The 27,942-nt window shown below is 54.6% G+C and overlaps 1 protein-coding gene across 3 annotated transcripts; it reads right to left on the bottom strand.

Moving 5' to 3' along the window:
• Positions 1-1,005: 1,005 nt before the first annotated feature.
• Positions 1,006-25,577, bottom strand: RHOC (ras homolog family member C). 3 transcript variants are annotated; one of them, XM_075909961.2, is made up of 6 exons: positions 25,477-25,493; positions 21,131-21,186; positions 4,499-4,656; positions 4,068-4,188; positions 2,406-2,536; positions 1,006-1,515 (listed from the first exon to the last, which is right to left on the bottom strand). In XM_075909961.2, exons 3-6 carry the CDS (start codon positions 4,652-4,654, stop codon positions 1,342-1,344), a joined length of 582 nt encoding a protein of 193 aa, XP_075766076.1. In that variant the 5' UTR covers positions 4,655-4,656; positions 21,131-21,186; positions 25,477-25,493; the 3' UTR covers positions 1,006-1,341. The 3 variants fall into 3 exon arrangements, with proteins under 3 accessions (XP_075766076.1, XP_075766075.1, XP_075766077.1); XM_075909960.2 differs by lacking the exon at positions 21,131-21,186 and having other exon boundaries at positions 25,477-25,577; XM_075909962.2 differs by lacking the exons at positions 21,131-21,186; positions 25,477-25,493 and having other exon boundaries at positions 4,499-4,677.
• Between the last annotated feature and the right edge of the window lie 2,365 nt (positions 25,578-27,942).

Raw genomic sequence — 27,942 nt, 5'->3', positions numbered from 1 at the left:
CAGCTTAGAGAAGGAAGTTGAGCCTCCCCCTTTCCTATGGCCCCACTTGGAACAGCGCCTACATCAAACCTGCCATTTGCTTCCACATTTCATTGCTTGGAACTCACCTGCCCCGAGCAGCTGGACTGCTCCAACCCCCTGCACTGGTGGGGCCGTGTGAGCCTCACACATCCCTGCCGGAGGGTTTCACTCCCATCGTAGTGTGAGCTGGGCACCTCTCCTTGGCCCACAGCACAGGGGGCCTCGGGCAGTCAAACACTGATTAGGAGGAAGGCTTAAGAGACCGAAAGATGCGATACGGAGCTGCTGCTCCTCTCCAGGCCTTCCCCCGCAAGGCGCTCAGAGCTTTAGTGGAGCGTCAAGCCGTCCCGCAAAGCAAGGTGTTGTCGTGCTTTGCAGACAGGGAGACCGAGGTAGGAGGCATAGGGGCCATAGGTCAGTCTGGACCAAGCCCCGGAATTCCATCCGCGAGAACCAAAACGTACTGGCTGGTCACTCCCTGCTCTGGCCCCTCAGACCCACTGGCTGGCCCAGAGGCAAGGAGAGGAAACGGAGGCGCGTGCTGAGTCACAGCTACCCAAGCGCCAGGCTGTATTGATTCTAAGCATGGTGTGGTCCAGGCAGGCAGCAGTGGTAAGGAAAAAGGCCCATTTTACAAGGCCTTGCTTTATGGCAAGAGGAAGGAGGGCAATGAGACACCCCAGGGCAGGCCTGAGGCAGAGGTGCAGCAGAGGGCATTCCCCACAGGAGCAGAGGAGCTCCTTGCAAAAGCCCTGTGCACCTGAGCAAGGCCCCGGGTGCAGACAGAGCACCGACTGCCTGGGCCTATGGGTGTACAAAATGCTGGTGGGTGGTGTGCACCTTCAGAGGGAGCAAGCAGCCCCCGGGGCAGGCGCATCTGGGCTTGGGGACTGCAAAGAAACACCCCCCGGGTGCCAGGACAGGAACCACCCACCCCCAACGGTGTTGGAACTTCCCTGTTCTACAGAGACTCACCACTCCGTATGAAGGTAGAGAGATTAAATATTGCAGAGAATCTGAACAGAGCATCGGGGAGGAGGGATTAGTGCCAAGCGGGACTGAGATACAGCATGGAGAGCTACTCAAATGCACTGTACGGTCTTCACAGAACCGCGGTGTCTGCCAGAGATGCTCCTACCGGCTTAGGACAGTCCACAGGTGACAGCACCGCTAGACACCCCTGTGTGCGCTGCAGGTGGGGGCTAGGGCCCTGGGGGGCCAGGCACGTCCTCAGAGTGAGAAGTGTGCTGCCCCACACGTCCGCGGGGGGCAGACGGATACAGTACAGATGGCAGTCACTTCCTTCCCGGCACGGCCGCCTCACAGGAGCGGGCAGCCTTTACGCTTCTTGTTTTTCCGGACTTGCAAGCCAGCCCGCGTGGCCATCTCAAAGACCTCCCGCACACCATCCTTCGTCTTGGCTGAGCACTCCAGGTAGCCAAAGGCGCTGATCCTGTTCGCCATGTCCCTCCCCTCCTCCGACTTCACGGGCTCCTGAGAGGCATTCAAACACGTGGAGTGAGGCGCCAGGGCAGCAAGCCAGACATGCCGGCAGGCAGGCTCAGTGGCACCCCCAGGCATGGGTTGGGGGATGTAAAAAAGGGTTAAAACTCCCATGGTTACATGGTTACCGGGGGGGTAGGGGATGGGGTCTATGGCCAGGTGGGGCTAGGGATGGCCGGTGAGGGGCGCTCCTAGGGAGCTGGCTGCTGCCCTGCGCTGCAGTACAAGGGTCATGCAGCAGAGGGCGCTACATGCAGTCGGCTCCCCGGCAGTAGGGCTGGCCACCAGAGCCGGTGCGCGCTGGGAGCCCTTGATGCTAGCAGCTGCCAGCCCTGCTCCCGGGGAGCTGGCTGCTGGCTCTCACACTGCAGAGCCTCGCGCAGGGCTGCAGCTGGATCCCCAGGAGCAGGGCTGGCAGCCAGCCAGAGCCCACGGCGCTTCGCCAACCGCCCTCCCAGGGCACCGGCCCCCCTCGCAGCAGGGCAGAGAGTCACCGGGAACAGAAGCCTCGGCCTCTTGCATCCCTAGCCTGGATACAGCCCTGGCTCCCGTCCAGCGTGCCCCTGCATGCTGGCTGTTGGGCAGGGCAGAGAAGTGAGGGTTGCCCCTGCACCTGCGTTAGTCCCCTGCCACAGGGTCTGGATTCTGCTGGAACAGGAGCCGGAGGCAGCGGCAGGCAAGAACCCTCTGCAGCAGCAATTCCACAGGCCCCAGCAGGGCAGGGCTGAGCGGAGGGATGGCTCAGCAGGGTCCCCATTCCCTCGGGCACGGGAAGCGGCTCTGCAGGGTGGCCCCTCCTACCCGCCAAGCACACAAGGGAGCCCAGGCGGCTGCGTGGGATGCTTTCGGGGCACTGCGCCCCCCCCCCCCCACACACACACCTGCTTCATCTTGGCCAGCTCCCTGCGGGTGTGCTCGTCACTCCGCAGGTCCTTCTTGTTCCCCACCAGGATGATGGGCACGTTGGGGCAGAAGTGTTTCACTTCCGGCGTCCACTTCTCCGGGATGTTCTCTGCAAAAGCCACGCCCCATTAGGCGCCTCCCTTCCCGGCATCCCCCGCAGGCCAGGCCACCCCTGCCGGCTGCCAAGAGGGTCCCCGGCTGGCGGGGCAGGTGCTTTGCTGGAGACACCCCACCGCTGAGCAGCACAGGCCAGGGAGCGGGTGCAGAGAGCCTGATTTGCACGCCCCGGCGGCTGTGGCACCGGAAGGGAGGCTGGGTCCCACGTCCCTCCACAGCCGACATGGGGCTGTTCACACGGCACAGCAGTAGGAAGGAAAATCTCCCTCAACGAGCGGCACTGGTGAACCAGTGTTCCCCATAAGCAGCCGCCCAGGAGGGATTCAGGTGCCGCCCCGCTGATTAGCAGAGCGCCCACCGCCACGTCTTGCGAGTGGTGCTCCACATCGGCACAGGTCTTGGAAAACGGGGCCAGTGCTGGTGACACCCCTCTGAACACGGCAAATAGAAGGGCCGTCAGAGCGTAAATACGCCAAGGAGAAGGGGCCCCCCCACGAGGCCTGCCCGCCAAGCACATCGAGTCCAGCTGCTCAAGTGACAGCATCATTTGCAAGTATCCCATGTCCTGAAAGAGCCTTGTTGTCCCGTCTCGCTGAGTGCCGGCGCTGAAGGGCCCTCGCACAGGACGTGGTACGACCCTGCACCGGCCTGCACGCCCGGCTGCAACCGACAATTGTTCACTCATGAGCACGGCCGAGGGGGGCGTCTCTTGCCAATGGCCTCAAGGCAGCCAACCCGCCTGGGTCCAAACAGTCCCTCTGCCCGCCCTCACCCCCCACCAGCTGGGACGTGGTACCAGGCAGGGAGCTCCCGGGGCCAGCCCTGGACCCTACCTTGCTCCTTGGAGCGTGATGGGCGGGGCCTTGGCTACGCTCACGAGCGGCGCTGATTCAGCAACGGCTGAACAGGGGACACTGAGCGCAGACGAGGCCTTGCCAGCCGTTCGAGTGGGCATGAGGCTTTGCAAGCCGTCGTCCCAGGAGCAATTGCTTTGTCTTGACTACCGGCAGGGGACGCACCCAGGGACAGATCCGGCCCAGCGGCTCCCGGCTCAGCTTTCCTACTGGGACAGGTGCTGCGGCCCTGCCAAAGCCAGGCTGGGCACAGAGCAGAAACGCCACGAGGCCCCTAATCCCCCAGGACGGGCCACCCAAGGGGCCGGCAGGACTGTCTGGGGTGAGAGCAGCTCAGGGTTTTGTGCATGCCCAGGGCAGGATACGCCCCTTCGGCTACCGGGCAGAGCTCAGCCGGCCGGGGACTACAGGGAGCTCGGGAGGAGCGCTCTCATGAGCGCCCGCGAGGGCTTTGGAGACGTGCCCAGGAAGCGGCGGACGTACAGAAGCCGGCAAGCCAGGGCATAGCTCCTGCCAAAGACGCCTCTCCCCACAACAGAGTGCGCTCGGTCCTGGCCCGTGCTTGGGACGAACATGTTTAGAGGGATCACCCCCCCAGAGGGCGGGGGGATGCAGTAGCACAGGCCGCCCAGCAGGTGGCTGCTCTCGTTCCTATCCCCATGGCCCTACCTAAGCTGTCCGGGCTGTCGATGGAGAAGCACATGAGGATCACGTCCGTGTCCGGGTAGGAGAGGGGCCGCAGCCGGTCATAGTCCTCCTGCCCCGCCGTGTCCCACAGGGCCAGCTCCACCTACAGGGCAGAGATTTCCAATCAGCCGCATCAACGGAGGGCGCCCCGGACAGCGGAGCGAGGGCACTGCCCGCCTGCATCGCTCTCGGGGAGCCAACGGACCCGCCTGGGGATCTCAAGGGGAGCAGGCAGCGAGGGTCCCGTTTTATGGGGCAGGGAGGGGAGTTCATCTGATAGCTGGCGGGGGGATACACACGTTCCTGAAGCGACCCGACGGGCCAAGTGCCCTGCCTGGCCCTGGTGCAGGGATTGCCCCGGCTGGGGAACAGAGGCGCTAGAGCACCACGGCCAGAGCCCCCGGGAAACAGACCTGCTTGCCGTCAACTTCTATGTCGGCGATGTAGTTCTCGAAGACCGTGGGCACGTAGACCTCGGGGAACTGGTCCTTGCTGAAGACAATCAGCAGGCAGGTCTTCCCGCAGGCCCCATCCCCCACGATCACCAGCTTCTTCCGGATGGCAGCCATGGCTGGGGAGACAGGACCGGGCTCAGTGCCCCGGGAAGGCTGACAGCTCACTTGGCGCTGCCCTCCGCTAGGCCGGGCAGCCAAGGGCAGCACCAGGGCTGGTGTGTGTGTGGGGCGGGGGGCGGAAGAGGGGCACGGCCGGAGCTCCCTTCCCCCCGCTGACACAGAGGTCCCTTTGCCCCCCCATGTGCAGAAGCCCTTGGGGCACATCTCACGGCCAGGCAGGGTTAAGCCCGGGGCCCAGCTTGAGCGCGCTTAGCATCACACGTACCCCCGGGGCTGTGTGGGGCCCTACCGAGCCCCGGCAGGCGTTGGAGCAGCGGGGCAAGCGCTGGTGACACGGCTCCCAGGGCAGGCAAGGCGGCGCATTGCTAGCGCCCCATTATCAGCTGGGGGGGCTGTAGAAACGCGCATGAAAGAGCCCAGAGCCTGGGAGCGCCTACAAATCCAGTTGCTACAAAGAGAAAACTGCAGCTTTTAAACGCAGCTTCCTGCGTTCTCCCCGCTCTCCAGGTGAGCCTATGGCGCGGGGAGGTCTCGGGGAGCCGGGTTAGTCCATACACCGGGTAGCCCTGCGGCAACGTAGAGACCAACACGAATCTCGCTAGTACCACGAGCTCACGTGGGCACAGGCCACTTCCTGCGAGGGGCTGGCGTGCAGCGGTGCACAGCTTGCAATTGTCAGGAGGGTGCAGCAAAGCAGAACGTTACAGCAGGGCAGGAAGAGCCGCACAGCACGGGTCCCCTTCCAGGCTGGCGTCACTCGGCCACCATCCCTCCCAGCTCCTGCGTGTGCATCTGCCAGGCGGCGCTCAGCAGCCGCCTTCCCCCCACAGCAGCAGGAACAGGCGGCGCGGTCAGGGTAGCACCCGTTGAAGTGGGCGCTCAATACCGTGGACTCCAACCCCTAACTCGTGGGGCCAGCAGTGTAGGGGAGGCGAGGGCAGAGGGAGCAGGCAGCCAGGGTTTGGAAACTGCAGTTTCCAGCCTCGCCTTTCAACGCAGAACCACCCAGCCTGAGGCAGACTCTCCAGACGAGGAAGGGCCAAGCAGGAGGCAGAGATTAAGTGCCAGCTGGACTGTCCTTGACCGAGGCCCGGGCTACACCCTGCCACCCACAGCGCTGTGAGAAATGTAGCCAGGCTGACCCCTCCAAGGCACAGGCCTGCACGGAGCCCTGCCCGACCTGCCAGCGCACCAGGGAGAGCCCAGAGTCCTCCTGCAGAGGAGCCAAACTGGCCTCCCCTGGCCCGGCAGACTCCCTTGTTGAGCGGTCCCCAGGGTGCTGGATGAGGGAGGTCCGGCCCGTAGGCATCGCCTTGTCAAATACAACCTTGCAGGCTCTCCCACCGAAGGCTCACACACAGGGGCTGCCTTCCAAAAACCCACCTGCGGTTAACGCATCACAAGCGCCAGCTGGTCGCAGGCTGGGTTTCAGATCAGCCTGCTGCGGGGTGACGCAATCCAGTCAAGAGGCAACACGGCTCAGTTATTTGCACTTGAGGAATGCCACCCAGCCGCTGCCCGGCTGCAGGAGGGAGGCGGCCAGCAGCGAGTGCACACACAAATCCTGCCCACAGCCCCAGAACGAGTAGAGACTCTCCAGTCAAAGCAGCACCCAGGTTCTTGGAGGACGCCCAGGCTGGCTCGCTGCGTGTCTGCTGCTCCCCACGCCCAGCCTGCGAGCTCGGAGACAGCCCCCCGCGCGGGAAAGCAGCCTTGCTTCGGCTGCCCTCGTTTCAGGCTGGGAACCGAGCTCCCACGCTAGCGCCCTTCTCCCGTTCCCGTCTCTGCCTTTGTGCCTCCTAACCCCATTTCACCAAGCACCTGGGCTGGCTCCCCTGACAGCAGCCCGCCCCGGTGAGCACAAGAATCCTCCCCCTCCCGGTGACGCACGCCTGGGTTTGCTCCTCAGCTGAATGGTCTTGGGGCACGGCCTGTGTCCTGGGCCTTGCGGCACCCATTCGTCAGCGCCCGAGATCAATGCGAAAGGCTCAGCCGAGAGGAAGCTGAGCTTCTGGAGGGCGGGGTGGGCAAGGACCGCTCCGGCCCCGGCACCCAGCACCCCCCTCCACTCCGAGCACAGCTGGCAACACGAGACCCAGCGTACATAGCGACGCCATCTCTGCCAGACAGTCCCTGTCTGAGGGAGCTGGGTCTGGAGAGCCACCGGGCTGCCAAGTTGCACTCAGCGAAAATCCCCCCACAAAGCAACCATTCTCTTTTCAGCTCCGAGTTACAAAGGGACAGAGGGTTGGGGGGGGGGGGGGGGTTAAAACAGGAATTATGCCTCCATGTCCTTGAGTCCCCCACATGCCGTTATAGCAGAGCCAGAGAGGGATCCGAGCTCAGGCAAAATGTGTGAAACCAGCATCAGGCAGCTTAAAGCGAGGCTGAGCAAAGAAATCGACAATCAATCCCCAAGGGAGCTACAGGCCGGGGCGGGGAAACGTCACTGCGAGCCAGCTGCTCCTTCCCCTCGGCCATTTACCAGGCGCTTTGATTGCGAGCATCTTTAGGCATCTCCAATTCCCCAGGTCCATACCAGGCTGGGGCAGGGCGCTGGCTAATCCCTTGTTAATTACAGTTCATTAACAGGGTGGGGAGGAGGCTTTTCCCAGCCTTGCAAAGCAGCACCAGGCTGACCATTCTGAACCCTCGACCGCCCGGAGTCAAACATTTACTTGCTGCATGCCTGTTCTGATAAGCTGCCCCAGGGATTAACCTTTGGAGAGCCAAGGTGCCCCTAAAGGAGGCTGGGGGCTGGTGGCACGCCACCTTCACAGCCAAACTGGATTCCCCCCCGCGATGTAACGCCACAAGGTTTCGAAATATCCCAGTCCCTCTCGGACACAATTCAGCACTTCTACTCCACCAAGCAACACCTGCCCCATGGGCTCTTCCCTCCCTTCTCCCCCCCAGCAGGCCCGGCACAGATGTGATGGGCAGGTCATGGAGGGAGAAGGCCGTCTCTTCCTGCACAGCTTAGCCAGAGGTTTCTCCAGGGCAGTCCCATTGCAAGAGGCGCGGCCGTAGTTTTGCAACTTGTTCAGAGCTGTAGACTGCAAGCCACCCCTTCCCTTTTAAAAGAGGATTTCCCCTGCTTCAAAGCATCACCATCCACGACTCCCCACCATTGAAGCGGCATGGGGCAGGACCAGCAATTTAAAGGCACTTTCATCGCAGTCACCACGTGCACACTCTGGGGTCACACTGGGATAGCTCTTTGGGGAAAAGAAACCCATGCCCCTCGCAGAAGTAGCTGCAGAACGTGTGTCTAAACCAGCCTGCCTAAAGCCAGGGTCACAACTTGCGGTTCCTGGCTCCCAGGGAGTGCTGGGACCGTCCCCACCCGAAAGCACAGTGCAGGACGAGGACAGAGGCACGTGGATTGGTCCTTATGCCGCTTTGGGGTCCAGTCAGAGGGCAGACTGAAATCCCCCCAGCTCATCCGGTAAGCCAACATCAGTGCAAACAAGACTTCCCTGACTGTCCCCAGGACATGTGGAGAAAGCCAGGAGGAGGAAACGTCACTGCTCTTACACACGAGCCGATTGCTCGGAGCAAGCAGAATTTTTCTGGGTTGATTTTAGGCACAAATCAGCTCAAAAAAGAAAGAGCAGTAACTGCCCAGTCTGCTTAGGTTTAAGTAGCCATTCTCCAGGTACTTAATGATACTTTCTCTTCCCCCTCCCCTTCCCCTCTATTTATTTTGAGTTTTCATATCCCCTACTCATAACTCCGGTCATCCGAAGACGTGGGCTGTGCCCATGAAAGCTCACGATCCCATCTACATGTTGTGTTAGTCTGTAAAGTGCTACCAGACCATTGACTGGTTTAAGTCCCTTTAAACCCAAGATGCCAAGGCCTGGTCTATGCGGTTGGGTACTGGGCAGCCATTTCTGTTGGGGCGTGATCCTTTTTTAACCCTGCATAGCTCTCCGCGCACAACTCCATCACGTGGATACCAGCAGAAGTGCTATTCCCATTTTCACAAAGGCAGGGAAGTATCCAGCCCGCAGGACTTGCCTCTGCACCCTTCAATCGTACCGGTACAGATTAAGTGAGGCAACTTTCAAGTGTAGACACGTCCGAGGAGCGGGACACTTCGTAAGCCGAGGAAGGAACGAGTTTATCCTACTGTGCTCTCCAGGGCTGGATTAAGAAAGGGGCTTTCAGGGCCACCGCCCAGGGGGAAGGGGGACCCCACAGAAAGACCTCCCGGCCTCCAACAGTGCGTATCTTTCTGTGGGGCCCCGGGCTACAGGCACTGAAGCCCCTGCGTGTTATCTGGCCCTGCCTGGCAGAGGGGAGATAAGAGGACTCCAGTCTTCCCATCTCCTCTTGTCCGGGTGGGTTTATCTAGCAGGCGAGGCGACCGGCCGTGGCCACACGACAGCACGGAAGTGCTACAAGTCTTCAGTGTAGACAAAGCCCAACACTAAACGCAGGAGGGCTTTGCCCTCCCACCAACCTGCTTGGTGGGCAAAGCCCTTCCATTAGGTCAGCTTGCCTCCCCAAGAACCTTCCCAGGCTGATGAGAAACGAGTCGCGCTCCCTCGGCACCGGAGAGTCCCGTTCACTTGACCCATTTCTGAACGGGTTACTGGGCCACGGCCAGATCAAAACCCAACTGCTTGACCCCCAGCCTGCAACCAAGGAGAGGGCCAACACGGAGAGCTCAGAGCCCTCCCACACCTCCTCTCGGAGGCCCAAGTCCGTCTGATTTCCAGCTGCAAAAATGCAACTCTGCAGCAAGCTTTCGGTGCGCACCCAGGGCCAGGCTGGGGGAGGAGGAACCGACGCACAGAGCGAGCTGTAAGTGTGTTTGCAGCTCACACGGCCATCCCAGAGCAGCGCTGCACAAGCAGCGCCTGAATGTGCGGTCGCAGTGGGCCCAGATGGCACAGCTTTATCAAGTCCAACTCAATTACAGAACATGGGGAGCAGCAGGCAAAGATGCTCCCCCGTTCTCCAGAGTGCGCACGGACAGCCAAACGGAAGGGAACGTTGCTAAGTGCCTGGACTGCAAACACCAGTCTCCTTCCCTGCCCATGAAGCGTCTTAATTTCAGGAATTGTGGGACAATGATCAGTGGGCCAGGAAAGGTGGCTGGCTCACCATACTGGGGATTCTTGCTCTGGCATAAGTACAGTCATGCAAAAAGGCCCTCTCCCACTTTTGAGCATGCGAGCCATGTGCAACATCAGTGCACTGTGCCTACACGAGGCATCTCAACTGGTCCTCGGGATAGCCAGGCCCTGCGGTCTATAGGACAAGCTGTCAGTGCCTCAGTGTCAATTAAAATAAAAAATAAGCGACAACCTCTGACCAGAGAGAAAATGGATTGCAGGAAGAAACAGAAGGGAAGCCAGGTTTGGCCAGTGGAGAGTCTCAGTGAGCACACATCAGACTGCTGTAAGTCAGTGTCCTTGCTCCTTTCGGACCCTCCTTTCCTTGGGCCAGAAGAAAGGGCAGGTGGTTAACAGTCTACATGCACACGGCGTGCTAACCAGGACTTCTCCTAGGGTGGAGTTGCGCTCCCAAATGAGCTATGGAGGGAGAGATTCACTCACACAGCCCGGAGTCCTGGCTGGGGACAAGTATTGTATTCCTGGATGGGAGAGTTACAGAGTGAAAAGTGCCTGTAAGAGAGCCCAGGGTGTGCCCAGGACGACTGCCCGTGCATCCAAGCTCTTGCATTAGAGGCAATAAGAGTGCCATAGATAATTAAGGCTGCATCGTAATTAGCTGGAGGCGAAGGATTAAGAAATGCAGTTCGGCGGCTGACGTGCATTTCTAAAGCAAGCGGAGGAGGCTTCTCCTCATCTGCATATTTAGTTCTGCTGTAGCTCCTGCTACGAAGCCTCTAGACAAGAATCCCGTTGCCAGGGCCTTCCCAAAGCTGCGCCGCACACAAAGGCAGCAGCCCTGCTTTTGCTGGACAAGCCACCTCTCAACCCAGGGCAGCCGGCCAGCTTTTCCAGCCTCCGCACAACACGCTGCCAACCATCCACCGACATTCCTGGTGGCAAGGGCAGCGGGGAGAGGTTCTACCAGGGACCGGCCAAGTCTTGTAGCACCCCAGAACTTCCCAGCTCAGGAGGCCCCACCGCACTAGCCCAGGGCCTACGATTGCGAGGGAGTGACTGATAAAAGCCAACCTGGCATTTAGCAAACAGGGAGGAGCGGAATGCAGGGTTCAACGGAATGAGACCCGACAGCCCTGAGCCAGGAGACAGTCAGGACTTTAAAATGAATTTAAATCCAACTACAGCGAAGACTGGAGCAGCAGTATTCCAATTCAAGGAACCGCTGCAGTGGTTACTGGTTACGTTTTTAGGAGCAGGCTGGTTTTACACAACAGCTAAGATACTCAGCTGACCTTATCTGGAGCTGCCAGATACCTTGTCAACAACTGTTAGGACAGTCCCTGCAATTTGACTGGAAACAATCCTTGCACATCAAAAGGCCAGACACCCCGGAAACAGGTGAAGAATTGCATTAACCTCCCTTTAAACACACACACACACACACACACACACGTACGTATCAGCCTCTAAGGCCAGAAAAGACCACAAATTATCTGTCTGCCCTGCGTAAGACAAGCCACTGAACCTCTGCCAGCTCCCCCTGTACCGAGCCCAACACCGTGTCTTAAACTGGAGTGGTATCCCCCACAGCCCTGATGCCACATTACCGTGTTTCATAGTTTATATATGGACTCGCTTCTGCAGCCCCTGGTGAGATATACCCAGGCGATCCCAGCTGGCAATCTGCACTGGCTGGTTTGTTCCTGGTGCTCTTTGGGCCAACGGAGACTTGGCTTCCAGTCCCCATGGAAAAGACATCCCCGTCTGCCCCAACGTCATCCACAAGCGTGGGTTTCCACACTCAGGCCGCAAAAGCCCAGCTAGCAGCCCGTGCCCACTGTGGAAACGCAGGACTAGCCAGGACAAAAGCAGGGCAGAGGGGCTTTTGGCAATATATTGCCTCCCACATGCATTTTTGGGGCACCAAAACAATTTGAGCATGAGAAGGAGTTCAGCTAGTAGTTGTGCCCTGTCCAAGACCCCACCTCAACATGATTCAGACCTTTCAAACCATTTCGTTTCAACATGCTCTTTAGAAAGTGTTGTTAGACAACCCAATGATTTCTCTTTGTTTTTGACTGAAAGAGCTGAACAATCCAGTTTCAGTTCAACCCAAACAAGCACTAACCTCCCCCCAATTATTTGCTCACCCCACGTCACGACTCAACACCATCTCCTTCCTCCCCTCCACGACTTTACTCCCCTGGCTAAGTGTGGATGCAGCTGAAAAGAAGAGAGTGTTCTAACCAGGTGCGTTTAGACGTGGCCCGACTCGCTGCAGACAGTCAGGCGCTCACCGACTCTTGCCTTCTGTTTTACGGGCTGTCCGCAATTGAAACGTAACTTACGAACAGCCCCTTGCAATGGTCAAAGATGGAAATTAAAGATATTCTCAAAGTTGTGGGGCTTGTCAGGCCACGAGGCAGCTTCTCCATACCAGGGTTCCTGCTAATTTTTTCTACCCCGAGAGGAATGAATTTTCTTATGTGCACCAATGTGGAGGGGATGTGCGACACGGAGGGGGCGTGCGACATCACCGTCGTACTGGTGCACATAAGAAAATCCATATGATGGGAGTGGGCCAAGGGATTCTGAGGGGGGGCACCCCAGGGCTGGAGTGCAGGAGTGAGAGAGCTCTGGCTGGGGGGGGGGGGGGGCAGGCTCTCAAATGGAGATGGGATTTGATGTGCAGGAAGGGGGCTTTGGGGAGGGGCTCAGGGCTGCAGTGCAGAGGGGGTACAGGCTCTGGGCTGTGTAGCGTAGAGACAGACCAGCTCAATATTTGCTGTGTGTATCTTCATCTATCTACGTAAAGGCACTAAACCCACCCCCTCTATTTTTTTCCACATAAGTCAAAAGCTGAGAACCTCTATTAACTCCAACAGCCAGACACAAACAACATCTTTCACTAGACACGTGTAATCAGAAGTCCAAGGATACAGTATTCATTTGCGCAAACGCTATCTCCCGCGCCCCCCCGCCCCCTCAAGAGCACCATTCCAGTGAAGCCACCTACAACAAAACTTCTCTGGCCTTCCAATATTTGCCCCTTCAGCTTTCCCAGAGTGCATTCATCCTCTTTGCCATGTACTTTTGGAGGTTTGCCTGAAAGTCACAGATGCACATCCCTTAGGATCTGCCATCAACATGCATAAAATACCAGCCTGGATTCTTTTCATAAGGAGATTAGCTTATCTTTTCAGGCAGTGTGTGTGTCACTCAAGAGGACAATGGCCTTCCTGAGGAGTAAGAGATGCAGAAGGCAAGAGGCTTTGTTTTTGTTTGAGATAACAGTCCCTAGATGACAAGTTCACAGAGAAAACCATGGAGAAAGTTTCAGGGGGTTAGTTTCATTGCAAACAGAGAATCTGACTGATTCGAAGGCAGCAGCATCAGACCCAGGAAGTCTCTACAACCAAAGTTTTCAGGAGCAGCTAGCGATTTTGGGTATCCAACTCGAAAGCCATGAAAGGGATGCAGAGGGGGCTATTCAGATTTTTAAGAAAAGCAGGCCCCCTTTAGATGCCTACAGTTGTGGCGAGTGATTTCTGGATGTTCTTTTGAAAATCTTATCCCAGCCGGGAGTTTCAGGGAAGAGAGTTCAGTGACTGAAGAAAGGATGCCAGGTTTAAAAAAACAAAACAAAAAAAAAACCACACACACACACACACACACACACACACACACACACACACACACACACACACACACACACACACACACACACACACACACACACACACACACACACACACACACACACACACACACACACACAAAGAGGCCAGTAGCAAGACATGTCTAAGTTAGGGATGTAACAGTGGAGTCAATTAGCAAAAGTGTATAGGTGAATGCTATAGACTACACACATTCCCCCCACCTCGCCACTATATTTTTTAGCAGGCTGGCCAGTAGCCCAGCTCAGTCCTGGCTTGTGCCAGGTTGCGACTTCCCCCTGCTGCAGCTCTGCATTTAAAGTGTATTAGGAGCCAGCCAGGCGGCCTGGCTCAGTTCAGCTCACACCCTGTCCTGGACCTTGGCCCCTTCCCCTGGACAGGGGCTGCTACTGTATCAGAGGCAGCAGCGCGGGGTGGGAGGGTGTTCCTTGGGAGTGGGGCTGGAGTGCACTAGCTGAGAGCACCGCCCTTGGGGACTAGTCGAGTAACCAATAAGAATTCATGAGGTTAATTGACTATTCAATGAACTGATATTTAACATCACTAGTCTAAGCAAGCTTTGGAAGGAGGTTTTCCTACATCCGACACTAGGTTTGTTCTGAAGGGTTGTGCTCCTTCGGGTGCCAATGTTCACCATCTTCACTACGGCTGCATCCACAAGAGGTGTTTTGGGCTATTCTCTCACTGGTGCAGTTTTATCTGTGCTGTGCTGGGCAGGCAGAGCCAACAACCTCATCAGCACGGATGCTCCCACTGTTACCAGTACTGCTGCTAGAGCAACAGAGGAGGACTGCCTAAAGTTTCCAGTGGAGACAAATGCCAAGGGCCCACCTGCCCCAGTCGGATAGAGGTTGCCAACTAGGAACACCGTAGCACACGCTCATTTATGCGCCAAGCAGCTACAGCCAAGAGAAGTTGGTACTGAAAAAAAATAGCAACAATCTAGTTGTAGCCTTTGTAACAGACGCCCCCCTTGGGTTCAGATCTCAGGGCTGAAATTCAAACCAGCTAGGAAGCAGGGAATTTCCCTGGTAACACACCCCTCAGCCAGTCACCTCTGAGAGCTGGCGAGATTGGTAGAGAAGGGTGTTAACCCTTCAAAAGAAAGAATCGGAGCCTTAGAATCCAATCAGAGATGCAGAGACCTATTACAGCTTTTTATTGGCTGGCCCCTCCCCGAGCCAATACATGATAAAAGTTTTGATCGAATGTATTGGGCGGAAGATCCGGCTCTAAAGCTCAGACCGTTTCAGCAGGCACAGTTCTCTCAAATACCTGCATTACCACGCAAGTTCTAACATGTGGCTGCAGTAAAGGAGGTTCGCATCAAGTCAGGAATAAGTTATACTAGAGAGAAAATAGCCAGCCAAGAAGCAGGGACAGTCTCCTGACTCACTGCTTACTCTCACCCAAACCTTATTACACACAGGTAGGAACTAAAGCTGCACGTACCTGCTTGGCACAAAGATTGGCTAGCGTGTGGTGTTCAAAGTAATTAGTAGCATTCCAGAGAGAGCTACTGTCTTTGTCTTCCCTGCCAAAATAAGGTGAATTTTGGCCCCAGGATAACTATGGTGTTTGGCTAATCCACCGTACAATGCTGGTGGTGAGGAGACGCTGTAGATTTTACCATGAGGTAGCCAGCTAGGCAAAGCCAACTCTAGGCCCTGTTAGAAAAAGACTGCTCCCCCAGTAAAAAAGTTTGGCCAGGCTGCTCTTGCTATAGTGGGCTGCAGAACCCCTGGGGAGAAACTGGCCGCACCCTTCCTGCACACCATTGCCTTTAGAAAAAGGGAAGGTGTGAAAAGGGGAAAATAGCCTCAGACTCTCCCACCCGTCACCTTGGCGTGAGAACTGCAGGGCTTACCTGGTCTCATGAAACCGGCACAGTTTTGGCCCAACCCCTGGGACTTCGCCCAGCTACCTCCAGGTCTGCACTAGAACTCTGCAGTAAGATGGTGGAAGCGCCTTGTGAAGCCCAGCTCAGCTGTTTCTGCGCAGGGAGGACCATGCATGGTGGAAGCCCCCCTTTCAGCTAGTTCTGCGAGCAGCACGCCTGCTTCAGTCACGCCCCACCAACAGACTGGCTCAAGAAGTGCAGCAACCCAAGCGACTGCTTATGCAAGGACCCTGCTGACAGGCCGGCGACAGATGCAGCATGCCCGTCTGAACTCCGTGAGGATTCCTGAAGAGCAAACGGCCTTCGTCTGCATTTCACCCATCTGTGCTGGATCTGCGTGCCCAGTCAGCTCCACCTCGGGTCCAGCAGCACCCTTTCAAGCGCGTCAAAGTTCCCAGAAGGCACCACTCAGGTAGCCGATTCCTCGTCGTGATAGGATGGTCTATCCATCTACGCACTGAGCACTACGCTGACCACTTGGGGACAAGAACTCTTCACTGCAGTGGCATGCTGGCTTTCCTCCAGGAGACGAGCTTGGCTCGCGAATAGATCCCCAGCCAATTTCCATCCCCATCGGAGTATCACTGAGCAATTTCCATCTCGCCACACCACCTAACACCACTGAACCTTAGGAAGGATTTGGGCATTTCAACAACTAACTTCACACTTTTTTCTTCGTTTCAAGAAAGATGTTCCCAGAGGCTGGGTACGTTTCCCACTCTAGACAGGTCCTGTTGCAAGTTTCAGGGATTCCTCCTAAGCACATCTGTGCCCAAGAGCCAACACACACACTGGACCGACACACCCCAACATCCTTGGCACCTGAATGGCACCAAAGGCCATTACAAAAAGTGCAGAAGAGCAGGGACTGGCGCAAGTTGAGCAGGTCCAATCGACTTTTGGCAAGGAAGCTGCAAGAACAGATGCAAAGTGAGCAAATCCAGCGAAGACAGATCTGAGGCCACCACCATGCTGAGGACGGAGGATAAAACAAACACCCCCAGACACAGGATTAAACTGCTTATGTAAAAGTCACTAAGCTAGAGACAGATGCATCAGAAGCAGCAGTTCAGGCACAAGCCAATCATGGGAGGGAGGAAAGGGAAAACCCTACTGCTGCCATGTGGGTTGAGTCATGACTACAGAGCTGCTGGAGAAGGGCTGAGAAAAGCTGTCTCCGGACAAGGCGCATCGTTTCAGGGGGAGCCTTTCACTTTCTCCACAGGGACGGCCACTGACCGAGGCAGCGAGTTCCAGCTTTCCACGGCCCAATCCTACAGACGCTCGGGTACACGGCTGGCAACGCCAAGCTATTTCTCCTGGCTTGGGCGTTTGTCTCCTAAGAGGAACCTGGAGTCAGGCTTTTGATGGCAGCGTGAGACTGAACAGCAGGAGTTTATTGTGCTACAGCAGGGGCAGCTCTGCAGGGCTCAGCGGGGGAAACCTTCTTCTTGTCAGATAACAGGAACAAGCCCAGACAACACACGGATGCCAGACCAGGTGCCGCTTTTATTGTTTCCTAAATTCCTTTGGGCAATTTTGGGTAGTGACTCCAGACAAACAGACAGACAGACAGACCAGACACCACACGCCCTTTCCATTCCCCTCAAAAAGGGGGAAGACCAGCTCCCTTTGGCTGTACTGTACCTCACCGAGCAGGAGAGGGAACAACCTTCTAGTGCAGCAGGCTGAACACACCACCAGCTTATGGCACACAGCAACTGAAAATTACTCCCAAAAAGCCCATCTGGAAAGCAGAGATCAACGATTACCTAGAGACACAAAACCTAGGCCCCCCCTTCAGCTGGTATCCCCAACTCACCACTTCCTGCAGCAGCCAACTCCAAGACACTCAAATCGATTATATTTACTATTTTCAAATCCCCATGGGCCCAGTTGCCACATGCAAGCCCTACGCTAGCTGTGCAGTGGTTCCATATAGCACGCGTGCAAGGTGGGGCTATAGAGTGCCGGCCAAAGTCGTGATTCCCTCGTCTTCGCCTTCAGGACATGGGCACGTTGCCAGCCCAGCGCCCCATGGGCATGACCACAAGCAGAACACGCCACTTTGGTCTGAAACGAGGGGCTCACGGCCAGCCGGCTCAACTGCAACCAGCCTCCCAAACTGTTCTCTCTGCAAAGAGCCCTTGCCAGAAAGGCTGACGGAAAGGAGCAGAGATCTATCAGCAGCTCTCTTCAGCACTCAGGTGACAATCCCCTCTTAACAGCCCACGATTCCAGGAGCCGAGGGGAGTCAGAATCCCTGGCCGTGAAGGCTTTGAAGCCCTTCCGTCGGGAATCAGGCCTCAAAGCATTCGCTCAAATAAACTCCCCGAGGTTAGAAGCCCTGCCTGAGCTGAAGTCTTGTGTAAATTACTGGCCCAACTACGCAGGCTTTCAGCAAGACAGCAGCTAGGGGCCTGTCCACAGCTGGAGCTGTCCCGGATAAATTCCACGTGTGAACATTCCATCTGGAATAACCGTGGAGCTGCCCAGCTCCTTCCAGAACAGCAGCGTCCGCGCCCGGAGCGAAGGAGGGTCAGCACCATGCACGAACAAGGCCTCCCTTCTCCAAACTTCAAAACCAGATTCCAGAGGGAGGCAGCAGAACTGGAGCTCGTTTGCAAGCTCAATACCATCAATTTAGGATTGCATAAGGATCTTAAGTGGCTAACGCATTACAGAGACCCATTTCCCCTCTGGATATCCACATTTCCTCAGCCACTGCTGCGAATGAGCCACTTCCACCCTGACTTGATTAGCCTCGTTTACTCAAGTACCTTCTTTCTTTGTTGACAGTCACCTGAAGAAGTGGGTTGTGCCCACAAAAGCTCATGATACCATCTACATGTTTTGTTAGTCTCAAAGGTGCTACTAGACTATTGGTTGTTTGAGATTTTTTTTTCTTTTATTGTCCTTATATACACCCTTGCCTCTGTAACCTCCACTCCGATTCACCTGATGATGTGGGTATTCTCCACAAAAGCTTATACCCTAATAAGTCGGTTAGTCTCTAAGGTGCCGCAGGGCTCCGCGTTTTCACAGATACCGACTAACACGGCTCCCCCTCGGAGGCCTCTCTCGTAAGAGATGCACACAGTCTGTTCCAGAGACCGGAAAGGTACTGTGGAAAGGTTATCCCAAAGAGCCTCTGGGATCAGGCAGTACGCCCCCCTGCGATTTCAGAAGACTGTTCACTTGTGCTACACCCCTGGAAGTGCTAGTTTTCCAATTTCATTGCCTTTTATGCCTACTGGTCCTAGTCTGGACTTCAACAGATTTTTTTTTTTTAAGCTACACATTTCTAAGTTGCCGTGTGACTGTCTCTCTTATGTCTGCAGCAGGCAACAGGAGCCAACACTCACATACACTGAGAAAGCGACATCAGTTCAACTTACAATTGGTTTTAAATCAACTTAAGGCAATACATACCCCTGCGTGGTGCACTTAACATTTTAAACCTGGTTTATATTGATTTAAAGACTTTCCTCCCTACAAAGCTGTAGCACATCAACCATCGCATCCTTAGGAGCTTCAGGGGGTAGCTGAGTTAGTCTATAAAGTGCTGCCAGACCATTTGCTTGCTGGTTTTCTTTCCTGCAACAGACTAACAAAACATGTCTATGGGATCATGAGCTGAGGAAGTGGGCTGTGTCCACGAAAGCTCACGATCCCATCGACGTGTTTTGTTAGTCTATCAAGTGCTACCAGACCATTTGATCTTAGTTAAACTGGGGTAACTCTGTTTTTATACCAGGCCTTCAATACTAGGCTCACCAGAGCATCAGCAACTCCCCAGGTGGACATGAACCTGCTTTATTTTGTCAAGCACCTGGCTCCACACACTGACAACAGCCTAGCAAAATGCCATATACCCAAGGGAAGACCACCCACGTCCCCTTAGCCATCACCTTCAGAAAGGCCTGGCAAGTACATCCTAGACCGGGACTCGCGCATTCCCAGGACAGTTTCGCACAGAGGCTATACAGGCAGTCCCCAGGTTACGTACAAGATAGGGACTGTAGGTTTGTTCTTAAGTTGAATTTGTATGTAAGTCGGAACTGGTACATATTGTAGGGGAAACTCTAGCCAAACATTTCTCCAGAGCTCAGTTTTATTCTCCCACACCTCACTTCCCTCAGTCCTTTATTCTCAAGCTGAGGTGTCTGCTGAGAAAAGCCGCTCCACGTCTCCCTGGTCTGCTGGGGGGGGGGGGGGGTGCTAGCTTCGCGTCTCCTGGTCTGCTGGGGGGAAGCAGCTAGTGCGGGGTTGCCTCACCCCGTTTGTAAGTAGGGATCCGATGTAAGTTGGATCCATGTAACCCGGGGACTGCCTGTACAGTGTTCCACTACGTGGGCTCCTTGAGGGGCTATTAAAAGAAGAGTTCCACATTTAGAAGTTCTCCAGACCCTTCTTCTCCTAAGATGGAGCCAGGATGAGCGTTTCAGCACCACTCTGGGGTTGGTGGTTTTTTTTTTTTTAAATCGAAGCAAAGCATGTCTCCAGAGCCACCACACAGAGGCCAGTTCGGGGGACAAGGAGGGTGGGAGAGAAGGGAACGCCTATCGGAATACAGAAGGGGACGAGTCAAGCTCAGACTGAAGAACTCTGCTTCCTACCGTCCACGCAGTAGTTAACAAGTCTCTGTGCTGCTAAACAACCGTCTCCTGAGTCTGGCTTCCATGGCAGCGGCGTCTGCATTAGCATCTGTAAAGCAGTCCAGGCACCACTAGCCAAGCAGCGGCCGCAACCACTGACACCCTCCAGGGGCTCCCCACCCCCAAATGCTTAAGAGGCATGTCTAGAGTGGTCCTACACGGGAAGGGGGCAGGGCTTGAAGGGAGCACAAGAGAGAAGAACAGCATGTTGTTCGCCATCCCCTCTGTCCCCAGCTATCAGGACCTTTGGCCCCGTCTCCCCGGGGCGTGCAAAGACTCGACGCTCACACCACCCCCAGAGTACTTCATCGGGGTCTTTGGCCGCCCTACTGAGAGCCAAACTCTGCTGGCCTCTCCCCCGCTACACTTCTACTTTCACCAGCACCACCACGGAGTGAGCCACACTGGGGCGGGGAAAGAGTCAGAGAGGCCCTACAACAGCCCAGGGGAGACACAGGCTAGGCTCTTAGCACAGTTGATCACCATGTAGATCAGGGCTGCTCTGCGAGTCCCTTCTGACAACAAACATTACTTCATGCACCCAAGAGGGGGGAGGGGAGACAGGTGGGCGCCAAAGGGCTTCAGCCCCAGGTAAGAGACCTGAAACCTGAGCCATGCCCCCCGCGGCCTCCGCAAGTCTAAGCCAAGCCTGGTGACCCCACTGAAAGGGGTTCCCGGCCGGCAATGCGAGAACCGCTGCTGTGGGTAACGCTTTCACCTCTTCCCTGCTCTAGCCACGGCTATGCAGAAACAGAGAAACGCCATTAAGGCATCAACTAGCTTAGTCCTTGGCTGTGTTGTAAAACTGCACTAGGTTAAGGCAATTTACTTTTGAGCAGTGTAAGTTAATTCATTAGCAAATTAAGCCAACTCAAGAGAAACCAGTTTTAAATCAACAGAAGGGCATGATCACTAATTAGTTTAACCCTCCCCCTTGAAACCAGTGCAACATGTAATGCAGACATGGACTAAGCGAGATCACGGCATGTAAACACACAGCTTCCAACATGAGAAGGGAGTGCAAGGAAGTGTCTCACCGCACACCCAAGCACACATCGACTCCACTTCTAGACGTGGCCACGTGCACACACAAGAGGGATGCCACAAAAGCACACAAGTCCGAGTGCACAGCAGAGGGCAGGACCTACCTGGGATGTGATTCACTCAGAACTGGGCACACTGTCCGTTCTGGAAGTGCCAACCCCTAAAACCGGAAGTGGATAAGTAGAAATAAATAAGCAAGAGCTGCTGGAGAAAGCCACTGACAAATTTAAATGACAAACTCTTCTTCGAGAGCCCCCTAATCAGCACTATTGGTTTCTCATATTCCCGAGGCGCAATCCAACACCATCACATCATTGCAACCCGCAAACACATATCTCTTGAGAACGACAGAAATATCAAGCAAGACAAGACAACCTTGCCTGAGCTGGCTAAATGTATTTGGTCAGACAAGATGGCAAAAGGCACACACACAGGCACATGCCCAAACAAAATCCCTTAGAATTGCTTGAGTCACAAGAGGAAATAGAACCCTTCAAGAGGTTACAGAATGGTCCTAGCAAGTAATGCATTTTTCTGACACAGGGCTGTCAAAAGAAAAAGGAAATTTCCCCAGTCAAGCTTAAAAAGCACCCATCATGAGAAAGAATGTTCACATAGCTACCTAAATATGACCCAACATCATATTGTACTCACATGCTGCACGTATGACCATTCTGAAAAAAACTACAGGAAAAAAAAGAAAGTTCTCAAACTGGCTCAAAAGAGAAACAGGCAACACCTTCCAGTGACACACATCAGAAACCAAAGACTATTTTTTGTCTTCCGTTTCTGGAGCCATCCCTGTTTTCAGATATCTGACCAAAGTGGCATGTTTTGGCAAAGCAATTGACCACAATTTCACATCTATACAGGCTGTAGGCAGCACAGTCTGGGTTCTACACAAAGCCAAGAGCTCAAGCCTACAACTCTTACTCATGCAAATAATCATTACTCACAATTAACACAGGAGACCCATGACTACAAGCATGAGCCTCACATATGAACAATCCAACTCCCACACAAACTTGCATTGTGCCCACAACCTTCCCCAGAAGCACTTGTATTCCTTTACCTAATCATCTCGAGGGGCATGCTGGGTCTCAGACAGATGCAGGTACCTTTTCTTTATAACTTATGAACGCCTCCATTCTGGCCCTCCAGGCCCCAAACACGCATGGCCACTTGCAGGGTGTTATTAGAATAAACCTATCTCTTAAAGGAGCTTCATCTCAAAACTGAAGTTTACATTTAAAGATCCTACAAATCCTCATACTAGAAATAAATATGTAATGAAACCAAGTGAATTGGATTTAACCCTTTCCTTTGCAAGGCTTGTAGCATGCTTCATGAAAAAGAGAAAGTGAAATGGTCTAGAAACCAACTATAAACAGAAGTGAAACTGATGCCTTTGCTTTCTGTCTCAGCTCAGTAACAAACAGTCAGGTGGCAACAGGTATCAATAAATCACATATGCATTCAGCATGTCCCTCACCTACTACTGAGCACTGATTAAAGTGCAGAGCTACAATCCTGAAGAGATATTTTGTGTCACAATACACAAATACAAAAGCTAACTTTTATCGTTGCTAAGCCAGACTCCTTTGAGTCAAGGATCTGACTCAAGAACTTTTAAGCAAAAGGTGCAGCAACCAAACTGTAAGGAAGGCTCCTGTCATCCTAATCCCAATTAGTTAACTGGTCAAATGGGAAATTTAACTGGTTAACCAAATAAACGGGGCTGGCAGGCCTCCTACCTCATGCACAGGGCTGGAGCAGCCCCCACTGGTTAACTGTAAGCGCATGGGCAAGATTTACTGATTAACCAGCTAGCTGCTCACATCCCTACTAGGATCTGAAGACGGCTTTCTTTCTTCCATTTTTTCTGACTCCATCTGGAGTCAGCATGACTTGTGTCCCCTGGTCCAAGACTTGCCCTCATGTCTTTTCCCCAAAGGCAACACCCACTGTGCATTTCACCTGTTGTATGGACGTGCTTATGAAGCAGCTTGCCAATTAGAAGGCTCTTCATTAAACAAATGGCAGAGCAAGAGCTCCTTGTAAAATAAATTAATTCTCAGCAGCATCCAGGAATCAGGTGCCTGCTGAGCAGGATCTCATGTGATGCAGGAACCCTGAAAGACCAGATTTTGGCTTTCTATGCAGTACCACCTTTCCTGCTCTGTGCATCCCCATGCGTGACACAGCAGTGCGTTGGATTCCTGCTGGCTCACCTGGCTGCCATTTTACACTTGGCACGCACACAACGGTTTGTTTATAACATTGTGTTGGGAGGGATGCTGGGCAGGACGCGAGGATTATTCCCTGCTCTGAGAAGTGCTGCAAGATCGTAACTTCCGTGGCTGTAAGTCACGTCTGAGTTCAGCTGACGGCAGCTGTACTTGTGGAAGTTTATGTTCCACGGCATTGCTTTTCAAGTGAGGCAAACAACTGCTCAACATCCAGAGCCAGCTGATGTCACTGCGGTGCATCTCAGTCTTCCAGGAGAGGAGTCTTACAGGAAACCTTCTTACAACCCACCACGCTTTAGAGTCTACAGACACCTTAACCAGTGATCCTTGTAAGCAGTGTGCTTGTGCGGTCACCCAGGAGGGATTCAAATGCCCCCCACTCATAAGCGGAGCACCCACAGCCAGGTCTCTGATTCTACTGGTGGTGCACATACACACATGCCCCAGTGCACATAGAAAAAGTTATTTCGCATATGGATGGAAAAAATCTGCACGTGGATGGGAAAAAATTAGGGGGAGGGGGGAGAACAACACAGACCTTAACTCCCCCTCCACATTAAGGTTTCTAAGGCAGCATAGGTTTCTTATTCTTCAATAAGAATGTGTAGTACGTGATATATCAAATCCCAATAATACATCACAGCCTCAGGAACAGTTTCTACCTGTTTAGTTTTGTACTGCTATCGCGTTGGGCCAATCAATATTTGTCTAATACATTCCTTACATTTCATGGCATTCCATGCCAAACAGAAGATTACAATGTGGTTTTGTTTACACAAACTTCTGATAACCTCTTGGAAGTGGGTCACATAACTCTGTGCTTTTTCCATTTTGATAGAACCTCTGCAAGCAAATAACTTCTACTAGATCTAGGACTCCACTTTAAAACCCCTAGCTCTCACATGTAGCTATAAGGAAAATTATGGGAGGCCAGCAGACACTTGGCACAGAGACAATAAAGCGTGACTGAAAGTGGAATATAAGTGGGAACACATAACTGAAGCCCTTAAATAGTTTATTGCCTGTAACACAATTTAAACCTTTTCACAATTTGCATAAAAGGTGACATTTTCTTTATCTGTGACCCAGTTTAGTTTCCATCAGCTTGAGGTCTCAGCACACAACATGTTTCCCAGTCAGACTGCACACTCTAAACTGATTCACAACTTCTTACTGTTTTACGCTCCCGTTGTCAGGAGGCCAAGGCTGGATTCAAGGGGCTTGGCTGCCAGACGGTTAGGGCTGGAGAAAGCAGCGCAGTCATGGTTTTGGAATGCTTCTGTACTCCAAAGCCATTACAAAGCTCCTAACACACATGTTTAAAGGCTACCTACAGGAAGCAAGGAGCACTGGCTTCGAGGAGATGGACATGCTGTTTGTTAGCACTAGGAAACAGCACCTAGGACATGAAAATGCACCCCAGGAGCGTGCTCCCACACAGAAAAGCCAAGTGTGTGTGGGGGGGGGGGAGGAGATGGGGAAGACCACCACCATTTCAGCCTGCTTAGTTCAAGCAAACTTCTGTCGCTTGGGGGCATGCCACAGTTGAGCGCGACCAGGGAGCCCAAGCAGTGGGCACTGGCTGATTAACAAGTGGATTGTACCCACCACAGCAAACGCCCGTTAGTCTCTAAGGTGCCGCAGGACTGTTGGTTGTGCTGGACCTACAGACAGACAGGGACGCAGAGATTCCTGCTCTGCACCCCGGCAGCTCCCCAGGCAGGGGAAGTAGCTGTGCTGAACAAGAGCTGGCCAGGGAAAGGCTCCCTGGGATGTTTGCTCAGCTCAGCTGCCTGGTCTCCCTCCCCACCCCACCAGCTGAGCACACACTCCAGGGGAGGACGGGCACACCTAGCACAGCCTCTCCTGCCCACCTGCCCCGCATCAGTGGCTGTGCTGAGACAGAGCTGGGCCCCCCTGCAGCACGGGGGGGGGGGCGGCTCCCGGCCCGGGAGAAGGGGGGTAAGAGCCCCTCCCCCAATAAGAGTAGGAGACAGAAGGGCTGCCCCCCCCCCGCTTGTACAACCTGTGACCCCCAGAACAGCCCTGCCACCCCCACACCCCGAACTCCCAGAGCCCAGCCCGGCTCCCCCCCGCAACCCCTCCGGCCCCAGCGCCCCCCTCACCCCACAGCCCCCTCAGGCACCGGGTGCCCGCACACAGAGCCCCCCCCCGCTCCCCACAGCCCCGCCCCGCGGTACCTGGGGCGCTGGCTCCGGCTGCTCGGGCTCCGCGGCGAGCGGCACTTAGCCGGGCAGGGCGGGGCCGGCCGGGACCGCCCCCCCGCCGGGTACTGCGGGGCGGGGCCGCCCGGGGATACGGGCAGCGGGCGTCACAGAGGGGGGAGGGGCCCGCAGGGTGCTGGCGGGGGCAGAGGGTGGGGTACGGGGTGGGAGTGACAGAGGAGGAGGAGCTCACAGGGTGCTGGCGGGGGCACAGGGTGGGGTACGGGGTGGGGGTGACAGAGGAGGAGGAGCTCACAGGGTGCTGGCGGGGGGAGCTGGGAGACTGGGCACAAGCCGGGGAGGGGGAGGGGAAGGGGGAGGAAAGAGCAGTGGCTGCAGGAAGAACTCCCCAAGACACTCACACCCCGGGGCCCACTCCGGCCGCCTCCCCTGCATTTAGCTGGGAGGCTGGAGAAGAGCTACCTGTGGCTCAAAGCTCCACTCTCACCAACAGAAGTGGTCCAGTAAAACATATCACACCCATCTTGCCCATCTAATATTTTATCATTTATATCGCAGTGCACCCAGACACATCTGCCTTGTGCTAAAGCCCTAGTCAATGACAATGCTTGTCCTAAATGCCTTGCGTAGCCACAGTTGAAATAGCTTAATTTGTCTTTTGGCGCGGTCTACACAGCAGGAAGTCAAAGGAAGAGCACTCCTTCTTCGACTTCCCTTTCTCCTCGTGAAGTGAGGGTTACAGGAGTCAGAGTAAGAAGTCCTCCAGCTCGACATTATGTCAAAACAATGGCTTGCTGTGTAGACGCGCACTATGTTATTCCAAAATAACGCTGTTGTGTAGACATACTCTAACATGCCACAGGATTACTCGTTGCGTTTATAGTAGCCAGGCTGTATAGCATGGCCGGTAGCCAGCTGTACCTAGTAGTCCATCTCATATCTATCACGTGACAGCATGACACAGGCTATCTGATTCCATGTATCTAACACGGGGCGGGGAACCTTTTTTGGGTTGGGGGCCACTGAAAAACCAGTTGGGGGCTGCACACAAGCAAAAACCAACCAATCCCTCACGGACATGGCCCCTGACTGAGAAAGAGAAAGAGGCTTCCCACATTCCCCTCACATAGCAGAGTCTAGACTAATAGATTTGGTGTGCTCCAGCCTTATGGGGGGATGGCCAGAGGGCTGGAGCACCAGCATGCAATAATCCCAGAATATGTGCCCTCCAGGGAGCGCTGAGCCTTGGGGGCCGGATCCAGACAAGCCAGGGGCCACATAGGGCCCCTGAGTCTTAGGTTCCCCAGCCTGATCTAAGAGCTCATCCCTTCTGCATGGCTAGTGGCGAGACTATCTTGTGTCTCAGAGCTAGTCTGCTGTGGCCAATTGCCAGTGGACTTCAGATTTAAGGCTTCAGTGAAATAGGAGCACAAAAAAGCGTGTCACATTTATCACTCACACACAGTCAGCCATGTGAAGCTCTCTCTCTCTCTCTCTCTCTCTCTCACACACACACACACACACACATTCCTGCAGCTGTGTGACACGCAAGGAGTGTCACTTATGAACATAAATAAGAACCCCAAAGCAGGAATCAGGAAACAGGATCTGGCTCTGCCGGCGATGGCACTTCCTGTCTTTACAGCCATCCACCGCAGCAAAAAGAGGAGAAAGCTCTTTGTTTATTTCAGAGGGTAGACGTTTTGTGCGGCATCACACAGTAAGGAACTGGAAGAAGAGGGGGCAGAAGGTGATGTAAGCCCCCGCAAAGCGGATACAGCACAGACTGAACCTGGCTGGTCCTCCTGACCCGTCACTTCATCTGTCAGCAGGCCGGTGTCTCAGGGGAGAGGAAGAATTCTTATTGATTCAAAGAAAGGATTAGACTTCCACTGTAGGGAATAAGAAGAGTGTTCTCTAATACAGTCAGTAGAGCTATCAATGCTCAGGGCAGAAGCTGGTCTCCAGCTGGTGACGTGCAGCTGCAATGGAACAGCGTTCCAGGAGTGATCAGCTGTTTTGGTCCTTGCTGGGGTCAGGATAGGAGACTGGCTGGATCATTGGTCTCTTAAGAACGGCCACACTGGGACAGACTAAAGGTCCATGTAGCCCAGAATTCTGTCTTCAGACAGTGCCTAGCACCAGGTGCCCCAGAGGGAGTGAACACAACAGGTAAGCATCAAGTAATCCCTCTCCTGTCACCCATTTCCAACTTCTGGCAAACAGAGGCCAGAGACACTATTCCTACCCATCCTGGCTAATAGCCTCCATGAATTTATCTAGCTCTTTCTTGAAACTTGTTAAAGCCCTGGCCTTCATAACAACATCCTCTGGCAAGGAGTTCCACAGGTTGACAGTGCAAGATGTGAAGAGCTCAATAGGAAAAGGGACAACCTAATGGTGGTACACTGACTGAAGCACTGAACTGGGAATCAAGTACTGGGCATTATTCTAACCTCAGCCTTCTGCTCTCACCACTCT

Source organism: Pelodiscus sinensis, chromosome 27 (genome assembly GCF_052426305.1).
Source record: "Pelodiscus sinensis isolate ZL-2025 chromosome 27, ASM5242630v1, whole genome shotgun sequence".
NCBI classification, from domain to species: domain Eukaryota; kingdom Metazoa; phylum Chordata; order Testudines; family Trionychidae; genus Pelodiscus; species Pelodiscus sinensis.
Note: the sequence above shows the minus strand (reverse complement) of the source record. Positions and strands in the feature narration are given on the sequence as shown.

Bases quoted from the DNA above. Each gene is read 5' to 3' on its own strand.
- RHOC (XM_075909960.2), bottom strand. From the start codon at position 4,654: ATGGCTGCCATCCGGAAGAAGCTGGTGATCGTGGGGGATGGGGCCTGC. The intron at 4,189-4,498 runs GTCTGTTTCCCG...TCTGCCCTGTAG, and splicing joins TAGAAGTTGACGGCAAGCAG to GTGGAGCTGGCCCTGTGGGA. The intron at 1,516-2,405 runs GTGTGTGTGTGG...AATGCCTCTCAG, and splicing joins AGCTGGCCAAGATGAAGCAG to GAGCCCGTGAAGTCGGAGGA.